This window comes from Phocoena sinus, chromosome 13, assembly GCF_008692025.1.
Source record: "Phocoena sinus isolate mPhoSin1 chromosome 13, mPhoSin1.pri, whole genome shotgun sequence".
NCBI lineage: Eukaryota > Metazoa > Chordata > Mammalia > Artiodactyla > Phocoenidae > Phocoena > Phocoena sinus.
In genome coordinates this window covers 8,042,860-8,052,968 of record NC_045775.1, presented here as the reverse complement: position 1 = coordinate 8,052,968, position 10,109 = coordinate 8,042,860, and the positions used below count along the sequence as shown (strand labels likewise).

General features: G+C 46.2%; 1 protein-coding gene across 1 annotated transcript in view; it reads left to right on the top strand.

Moving 5' to 3' along the window:
- The first annotated feature begins 5,847 nt into the window (after positions 1–5,847).
- The window catches only part of ROCK2 (Rho associated coiled-coil containing protein kinase 2), a 137,723-nt gene continuing 133,461 nt past the window's right edge, over positions 5,848–10,109 (top strand). Inside the window, exon 1 of the mRNA XM_032652509.1 lies at positions 5,848–5,988. Within this exon, the coding sequence (XP_032508400.1) occupies positions 5,848–5,988 (141 nt within the window). The remainder of the gene's footprint in view (positions 5,989–10,109) is intronic.

Sequence of the window (10,109 nt, the reverse complement as noted above, 5' to 3'; positions counted from 1 at the left end):
CACATATCCCATAGATGGTGGCCCCAAACCCTGAACCCAGGACTCATGAGTCCATCATCTGCTTCTCCCATTGGGTTCTGCTGCTTCAGATAAGGGAGAAAATCAGGCCCCCCTCCAGCGGTGATCAGAGCAAGGACCTACCTGACCAGGAGCTTTTAGATTCACCCGCTTCCAAGAGTTACTACCAAAAGTATTTAGAAAAATGGCCACAAAGAACCCTGCAAACAACAAGTGTGTGGACAGGTAGAAGAAAACTCTTGAAGCCTCAGTGTACTAAATTTCAAGGTTCTGTAAAAACAAGGGCTTCCTCTCTACCCATTGTGGGCCTGTGACTTTCCTGGTGTCACTCTTAACAAACCACACTGCAGGTGGCGTAACTACGGGCTCGTAATGAAATGCCTTTATTTGTTAAATAGAAAGAGACTTTTCTCCTTGACCTCAGCCTGGGGCACCCTCTTCTCCTCGGCCCAGTTTTTCCCAGCTCTTATTCATCCTTTTAGGTTTCATCAGAATTATTACTTTCTTTCTTTCTTTTTGGCTGCACCTCGCAGCTTGCAGGATCTCAGTTCCCTGACCAGGGATTGAACCCGGGCCTCCACAGTGAAGGTGCCGAATCCTAACCACTGGACCACCAGGGAACTCCCGGAGAATTATTACTTTCTCACCAAATTTCTCTGACCCATCTGGACTAGGCCCCCCTCTTATAATTCTTTTCACATCTTACAGTTTTCCTTTGTAGCGCTTACCAAATTTGCAATTACCTATTCATTTGTATGGCTATTCGTGTCACGTCTGTCCCCTCCGTTACATCATAAGTCTAATAAGGGCCCACACGGATTATGTCTCTGCTGTTTACTACTGTGTGACAGGCACATAGATATCTTCATTGAATGAATAAATCAATTGATGAAAGAAACAATATCACTGGTATCCTGTCAGTTCTGACAGGTGGGAAGGAATCAGCCTTTCTGGACTGCACGTTCAGGATGCTGAATGCTGTGGGAGCCTTATTTGTTCCTCACAGGAGAGAAACTGAAGCTCAGAGAGGTAAGTTAATCTGCCTGAGGTCACACAGCTAGAAAGGGACAGAGCTCGGCCTGGAATGAGGTTTCTGCAACTCTACTGTGAGCTCCCGCCACTCACTGCCTGTCTGAAGATACGGCCTTGACCAGCTTGCACTTCTGGCCACACAGCTCTGACTCAGGTGGGCTCACCTCCTCTGTGTTCACTTCACGAAGGGCCCAACTTCATTTAGAGACCAAGGCAGCAAATGGAATATTACAAGGGCAAGTTAGCCATCAAAGTGCCACTCTAAAGGCCAGGAAGTTTAAAGTGGTTCCTTATTTCACAATACAGTGGGCTTTTAGGAAAACTAAGTGTTATCCTTGTATTCTAATGATTGAACACTTTAACTACAGTTTTCTTCTCTGTGCGCTTTGTAAGTTTTTAATTACTCGTGATCATAAACCACTTAATTACATACGGTGGCCTGTGGATTATGGCACATCTCCCAAACTGGCTTCTTTCCACTTTGCTTTCTCACACTGCTGCTGAGTCCCAAGTCCCTCCCTCACCATGCCCGTAATTGAAAAGTCCCCTAATGCCCATCATAGAGGTCACAGATCCAGAGGATGGTGGCTTCTGCCAGTATCTTCAATTTCAGCAAGTCCTGGAGGACAGCAGTGGCTTATGTGACATCACATAGCATGTTAGGACAGACTCTAGGTCCTCCCTGATCTGGCTTCAACTTACCTCCTCTGCTCTCTTTCTAACCACTCATGCCTCTACTCTCTAGTCATTACTTACTTTTTCATTTATTTACCTCGTACTTTATTCACTAGTTGTGGAGCATGGGCTCAGTAGTTGTGGCTCGCGGGCTCTAGAGTGCAGGCTCAGGAGTTGTGGCCCACGGGCTTTGTTGCTCCGCGGCATATGGGATCTTCCCGGACCCGGGATCAAACCCGTGTCCCCTGCATTGGCAGGCAGATTCTTAACCACTGCACCACCAGGGAAGTCCCTATCACAGTGTTTTGCAACTGATTTTTTCCCTTTAATCATATGTCTTAGAGACATCTCCATGTCTGTACACAGAGATCGACCTCTTTCTTTTTAACTGCTGTGCTATGTTCCCTAGTGTGGATGTATCATACTTTCATTTATCCTCTATTAGAGGGCATAGTGGTTAAGAACAGGCTCTAGAAACATTGCCTGGGCTAAAATCCTGCCACTACCACACACTGCCTGTGTGTGTCTCAGTTTCCTCATCATGTTTGTTACAAAGCACTTAGAAGAATGCTAGTCCCCAATAAATGTTAGATATTATGAGTGCTTTCTCACTATCACAAACGTTATTGCAGTGGACATCCTTCTATTTTTGCCTTCATGTGGACATATTTAAGTAGTATAGATTCCTAAAAGTGGAATTGTTGTAATAAAGGGTAGGCATACCTTAAATAGTGGCAAATACTGCCAAAACGTCCTTTACAACGACTACACCAGTTTACATTCTCACTATGGAAGAAACTGCCAATTTCCCTTCACCTTTGCTGATATTAAATATTATAAATCTTTTAAATTTTTGCCAATTTTATGGGCAAACAAAATGGGATCCTGTTCTAATTTGTATTCCCTTAATTACTACTGAAGATGAGCATTTTGATCCGGGAAGATCCCACATGCCGCGGAGCAACTAAGCCCGTGTGCCACAATTACTGAGCCCGCACTCTAGAGCCCACGAGCCACAACTACTGAGCCTGAGAACCACAACTACTAAAGCCCGCGCACCTAGAGCCCGTGCTCCACAACAAGAGAAGCCATCGCAATGAGACCACACGCCACAACTAAAGCCCACGCGCAGCAACAAAGACCCGACGTAGCCATAAACAAGTAAATAAATAAAATAAAATTTAAAAACAGACAAAAAAAAACATTGTGATATGGTATAACACTATATATGTGGGAAAAAGATACATATGGGTGTATACAAATACATATGAGAATGGATAAAGGCCTTGAATGATAAGAGAATGTGTGTGTGGGGAGATTTGGGAGAGTGATTTTTCAAGCTATGTTTATATATTTCTGGTTTGTGTGAACTTTTACAAGAATGTATTTGTGCTCTCTTTAGGTAAAACAAGAATTGTCGTACTGACCGAAAGAAATTAGGGTTTAACTCATATCAAGAGATGAGTCTTCTTTTCTTCCATGTAGACAATGGTGTAGGTCTTGGATAAAAATCTTCTCCCGTGGCTTTTTCTAGCCTATGTAAATGGACATATGCAGAACGTGCCCATTACCTGTGTCTTGTTGATCGTTACCTTTTTCTTTTTAAGTAAGGTTTTCGTGTCCAGTATGTGGGATCACGGCTTTCTGTTAGTCCACCAAGCTCCATAAAAATATACGGCCAGCCAGTTGTTGAAAAATTGATTTGCAAACTGAGAACCACAAGGTGTTCCTTTTGCTTTGCATACTATATTGTCATCAGGTAAAAGGATTGGTAATCATGGATTAGCTCATTATTTTGCTTCAGTGCACAAGCAGGTGTAGTGTCTAGCTCATTCTGTCCTCTTGGCATGGTCTGTGGAGGTATGAATGAGTCACTCAACATACACACTTAAAGGACTGACCTTTGACCAGAAGTCAGTGCTACTATCTGAGAGAAAAAAGCTGTATTGGATCCTCCAGGACCCCTTCCTGCCTAGTCCAAGTGAGGGTGGCTTTAACACAAAAAGGAATGATGAGACTCCTGGAAAACTCACTGAATTAAAATGTTACTTTCATAAGGTTAGGCCTTTGGAACTAGGTTGCCCTTTTACGGGCTTCTCTCTGACATGCCGTTGAGAAAGGTTCTTAGGATTTTTACTACTTAATGGATATCAGAGTGTAGATTTTTGGAGTGGCCCATCTATCTTATGACAGTTTTTCAGTTTTTGAAATTGAAATGTTCTCTTAAGCGTCTTCAAGGAAAAAAGAAATCCCATTCACTTAAAAACAGCTGTATTCATCTTCAGTTCTTACCGCTACTCATTTTACATAGTTTTGAGTAGTGCGTACAAACTATTTTTCGTCCTCGTTTTCTTCAACCTTATTTCCAATACATCTTTTCATGTACTTCCCAAAATCTGACGTGCTTGACTTGAATCCTGCATACGTGCCAGGATTCCTTCTGCTAATGTGACAGAACTTGTTTGGATTATTCCCCAATTGTTGGACAACTGGGTCCATTCCCAGGTTTTGGTCATTATGAACATTCCGAGTAGCCCCGCTACAAACATCTTTATGCAAGCTCTCCCCCCACCCCGCTCTGGATCATCTCCTTAGAAATGTACTTCCTTAAATGGGTTTACTGGGTCAAAGGGGCTCAATGAACAGTTTTACAGCTCTTGGCACATACTTTTCAGATTGCTCCCTGGGTGGATCTGACCAACGGCAAGGGCCGCGAGAGGCAGGAATGTGGACGAGCGGCCCCTATGACCGCCCCTCTTCCGCCCCCCCAAAAGGCAAAGACCTCGAGAAGGTCTGCGGAGGGAAAGCATTTTTCTATCGCTCTCTTGTTCATTTCACGGTTGGTGTTTAAGTCCAGCTGGGAAGGCGACTGTTAGGGATGCGCAGAAAGGTTTCCGGGAGTCCAGGACTCCTGCCCTGCGGACAGAAGCAGCTCTTCCAGGCCCTCTTGCCCCAGGACTTGGATTCCAACCGCCCGTCCTCTTCGAGTTTCCGATTCCCAAGGCACACCCTCCCGGCCTTTCCACTAAAATCTTCGTGGCCCAGACAGGCCCCTTGCAAGCGCAGAGCTCTGCAGGCGAAGGCAGCGAGTGGCGGTCGCTATTATTTTGGCGCGGGTGATGCAAGGCCCGCATAGCTGCGCGCTGAGTCAGCTGGGGCCGGGCGGAGGCGGGGGGCGCGGACCGACCCATCCCCCCGCTACAAGCCGCCCGCCGCCCCCCACTCCCCGGCCCCGCGCCGGGTGCGGCCGGGCCGGGCCGGGTCGGGGCGGTGGGGGTGGGCCTCCGAGTCCGCGGGGTCGTCCGCCCGGGCAGAGTCAGGCGGGAGCGGAGCCGCGGGCCGACCCGAGCCCCCGGCGTGCCCTTCCCTCCCCCAGCTGGAGCTCGCGGGTCAAGTGAGGCAGTGACCGCGCGCCCAGCCATTTACCCTCTGAGAACTCAAAAAGGGGGAGGAGGAAGCGGAGAAGAAAAGAGACTCAAAAAGGAGAAACGCGAAGCCAAGCAGACAGGAAGAAACGATAAAAAAACGAGGAAGGGGGCGAGAGGAGGCGGAGGCCGGCGGGCGGGGGAGGTGGCGCGCGCCGCGCGGGGCGGGGCGAGCGGGGGCGCGCCGGCAGCCGCGGGCCGAGGGGCTTGTGGGTAGCGGCTGCGCGCGGCCGTAGACAGGCGCCGAGCGGGAGTGTGTGAGGGCTGCTGGCTGGTGGAACTGAGGCTGCCGACGGCGGTCATGGGAGCGGGCTGGCGGCGGCCGTAGTCGTCGGATCCTGGGCTTCAGCTTCCCCGAGCCCCAGAGGGCGGGACAGTCCCGGCCCGGCGGTGGCGGCGCCACTTCCCCGCTCCCGCCCTCGGAGTCCTGAGGGAGCTCGCGGCGGAGGAGCGGACCGGGCGGCGCGAATCTGACTGAGGGGCGGGGACGCCGTCTGTTCCTCGCCGTTCTCGGCCGGGCCGGCCTCGCCGACACCCCCAGGCCCCGGGGCGCTGAGACCTGAAACCGGAGCTCGAGGCGGGCGGTGGGCCCGGGCGGAACCCCGGCCGGAGCCGGCGGTTCGAGGGCGGCGCTAGGCCCCGAGGCGGCCGGGCCTGAGCGCGGGGAGCGGGGTGCGGGCCCGGCGGCGGCGGCGGCATGAGCCGGCCCCCGCCGACGGGGAAGATGCCCGGCGCCCCCGAGGCCGTGTCGGGGGACGGCGCGGGCGTGAGCCGCCAGAGGAAGCTGGAGGCGCTCATCCGAGACCCTCGGTCGCCCATCAACGTGGAGAGCTTGCTGGTAGGTGGCCGGGGCCCGGGAACCCTCTCTGCTGACCGCTCACACCGCCGATTCCCCCGACTGCCCACCCCTCCGTGCCCACCCATCCGTGGGGGGAGGTCTCGCCCCACCCCGCCCAGCTTCCGGCAGCCGGGGCCCGGGTCGGAGACCAAACATTTCTGCGACTAAGTTCCGGGAGTAGAGACCCACCTTTGATTCTTCTGTCTCCTGGAGCCGGTGTCATCCCCGGCTGGCCCTTTCTTGGAGCTCTGGGAGGAAGCACCCCTCTTCTCCTTCCCGCCTGCCCTGGGGCTTTGGGGAGGTAGCGTGGAAGGTACGCTGTCCTTCAGGCACCAGGCTAGCCCGTTTGCAAGAGCGTCATGCTGCGTGGGGACGTGAGTCCGAGGAAGCGAGAAACCTGGGGCTGTCCCTATGGGCAGTACCCACCTGGGGTACAGGACAAAGAGTTCAGTCTGAAATCTTGAAACACACAGCTAAGGTTTTCCTGTTTTCAGCTGTGTTTGAACGTTACTAGTTGCAATTTAGTGCATTTTAATTTCTGTAAATTTAATTTACGAGATTATTACACCAGAGCTAAAGAATCCAACTGAATTGTAGAATGGAATCAGTCTCTCCTTTTCATTGTATCTCTTTCCTGAGATGGCCTTTGCAATCCAAATTGATAGCCACGTAACGTCTGCTAGTTGGCTTTGTTTAAGAAAGGGACATGATTTACAGATCAGAAACGCACTGTAGAATGCTTGTTTATTTCTTGTTTTTGTTAGGATAGACTGTTGTATTTCACAGACTCTTTGATTAATATGCAGTAGAGATGCATTTATGGGAAAAGGGGGTGTGGGTTTTTACCCTGGAGAGGAGAAGAAAGCAAAAAAGATGCGCTGGATGTTAAATTAACCCTGGACGACTAGAATTCAGGTAGATGATCCTTGGGTCCTTCAGATATTCCCTTCCAGAACTCCTGTTCAGCTCTACTCCCTGACAGGGGAAATCTATTGACTGTATGATGAGAAAAACTGTCTCTTCCCTTTCCAGTGACTGACTGACTTTCCTTCAGAAGCTGTTGGTTATCCTTTGAGGTTTCTGGAATCATTTGCAGAGTGACTCAGTACCGTTTGGCTGAAGTGCAGGAACTGACTGAAGAGTGTCTTTCTGTACAACGCACAGAATGTAGTGATGTGCTGTATTCTGTAAGACGCGTTTGACATTTCCTTTTCCCGATTTTCATATTAGTGGGTTGTTCATATGTTTTCATGGGAGCATGGCACTATGAATAGTGTTTAGAAGTCTTCAGTTGGGGCTGGGATTGGTTGCATGAAGGGCATAGCTTTTCCAAGGCCAAAGCAGAGACTCTGGGCTTCACTCCCAGCATTTTCGCTTTGGTATTTTGCTAGCAAAACTTTGACCTAAGGCCAGAAAGTTCAGTTAAAAATAGTACAGCAAATCTCAAGTATTCATCAAGTTCATATTCAACCTCAGATAGAAATTTTTTACACTTCACTTTCATCTCTTGGGTCTTTACTGATGTTCATCATAATTATTAGGGTTATTATGAGCTTGAGCCTAAGTTACTTATACATGGTAATGAGCATACATTCTTTTTTATCAAGGTATTTTCTAAATTATTAAAATGAAGGCTGTTTTTAAAAAAGGAAGCATTACACATGCTCAGTAAACAATCTGCTCCATTCATTTATTAAGTGCCTAATACAGCCAAGACACTTCACACCTTTATTAAGGTAACATACTACTGGTATGACATCAGATGCTGCTGACGGGACGGATTTTGTTTTTGCTGTTTTTAGCTGATTAACTGTTAGGGTTCTGAGTTGCAGTAAATCTTATCAGGCCAAAAATTGTCATTTACTCTTTGAGGTTGCTGATGTTTCTATTGCAAAATGACGAGCTGAAGATTTTTTCTAAACCGTGTCATAGTAAGTTAGCTTTAAATCATGTGTATTTCACTGTATCAAGTAGTAGAACGAATTAGTTTTTAAAGTTCTGGTAACATGTACATAACCTGAAATTTACTGTTTTAACCATTTTTAAGTGTACAGTTCAGTGGCATTGATAACATTCACATTATTGTGCAAGTATCACCACTATCCATCTCCAGGACTTTTTCATCTTTCCAGACAGAAATTCCAAGAATTAATTTTTTCTTTTTTTCAATAAATTTATTTATTTATTTGTTTATTTTTGGCTGCATTGGGTCCGCGGGCTTTCTCTAGTTGTGGCGAGCGGGGTCCACGCTTCGTTGCAGTCCGCGGGCCTCTCATTGCGGTGGCCTCTCCTATTGCAGAGCACGGGCTCCAGGCGCACAGGCCTCAGTAGTTGTGGCAGGTGGGCTTCAGTAGTTGCGGCACACGGGCTCAGTAGCCGTGGCGCACGGGCTCAGTTGCTCCGCGGCATGTGGGATCCTCCCGGACCAGGGCTCGAACCCGTGTCCCGTGCATTGGCAGGCGGACTCCGTACCACTGCGCCACCAGGGAAGTCCCCAAGAATTAATTTTTAAAAGAGTGTTATAAAAACATATTTCCTGAAATAATGGTGCGGATCACTTTAAAGATTTGAAAGCTTACCCTTTAGCCTTCGTGTCACAACTGATCATTGTTTTACTGCAAATGGCATTTCTTTTGGTTTTATTATAGAAAATATTTTTCCTTGAACAGAGAAAATTTAAAGTAATATAATCTGATAAAAACGTAGTCACAAATCTTATTTACTTATTCAGGAGCTTAGAAAGTACCATTTAAGATTGTATACTGCCTAAGATGACAAAAGTAAGAAGATGAAGTATACTAGAAATTACTGTATAATAGTTACTCTATGGGTACTGTAGGCTAGGCCTAGAAGGTAAAACTATTTGTTGGAAAAAATATATAACATGTAAAGTGCTTAGCTCAATGCTTGGTACATAGTAGTGCTTGTTAAATTTAGCTCACTTCTGTGTGCATTTAGCATATTTCTAGGTAAGTGCTTTATATTTCCTTTGAAAAGGAAAAGGTTTTATTGGCAACTATTTCTTGCTATAAAATTCTGAATGAGTAGCATTATCTTTTGAATTTGCCATCAGAAAAGTGCTAGCAGTCATCAGGCATAGCTAGAACTGGATTCCAAGACTGTCCGTAGAGAGACTAAATTGTCTTTTTTTCTCTGCATCATCTCGTTTTATGGAGGCTTTATGTGGGTCCTTACGATTAATCTGAAGAGAATATATCCCTTTGTGGTTGCAGATTGTGAGTTTCTTGGTATTATTTAAAAATAGAGTTTTGAGAGAGATTTGCTTCTGTAATACTTTTTTTTTTTTTTTTTTGGAGGGAAGGATTGTCAGTAGTATGCTTTTGCAGTGTTTGAAACTTTTGGGTAAATACCCATGTTTTGTTATCAAGACTAAGCTTCTGATACTGCTTACCCAAATATTATGGTAAAAAGAATTGTCCTTTAGTGTTATGATGGAGAGATGTCTTTCTAAGGTCTGTGCTTTTGTGTTTTGATTTATTTTTTTAGGCGAGTAACTGATTGTTATAACCTGTGGGATTCAGGCTTGGGTAAACTGTTCCATAAGGCTGGTGTTGATGGGGAAAGGTGATTAAAAATTTACTTATGATTTTCAGCCACTTAGAATACAAAACACTTTGATTTTATTATACCTGTGGACTATGTGAAAGAATTTCTTATCACAGTGCTAAGATTTTCAGCTTGGTGATGGTTATTTGCTTATTTAAAATAAAATTGTATATGCATTTTTCCCCCACTATATAACAAGTGTGAATATCATAAAGATACAAAAGTGAAATAGAATAAAAATTGAATAAAGAAGGTTTTATATGTGTTGTTCTTTTGTGAAATAAACGTTGGGCATTTATAGCATAAATGGGATTATATTACTTTGAAACTTGCATTTTGATGGTCAGGAAATCTTTAAAGAAAATGAATTAGCTAGAGAGGTTGAAAAAAGTAATGTATAGAATTTACTAGTTAGGTGAAGTTGAACCCCTTTGAAAGTACAGGTCCACAGTCCCTCCCCCACAGTTCTGATATATAAAGAGCTCTGAAAACCTAGTTTTTGGTAAAACTTATTTGATGTAACATCTGACCTGATCTGATGTTACAGTATTTTA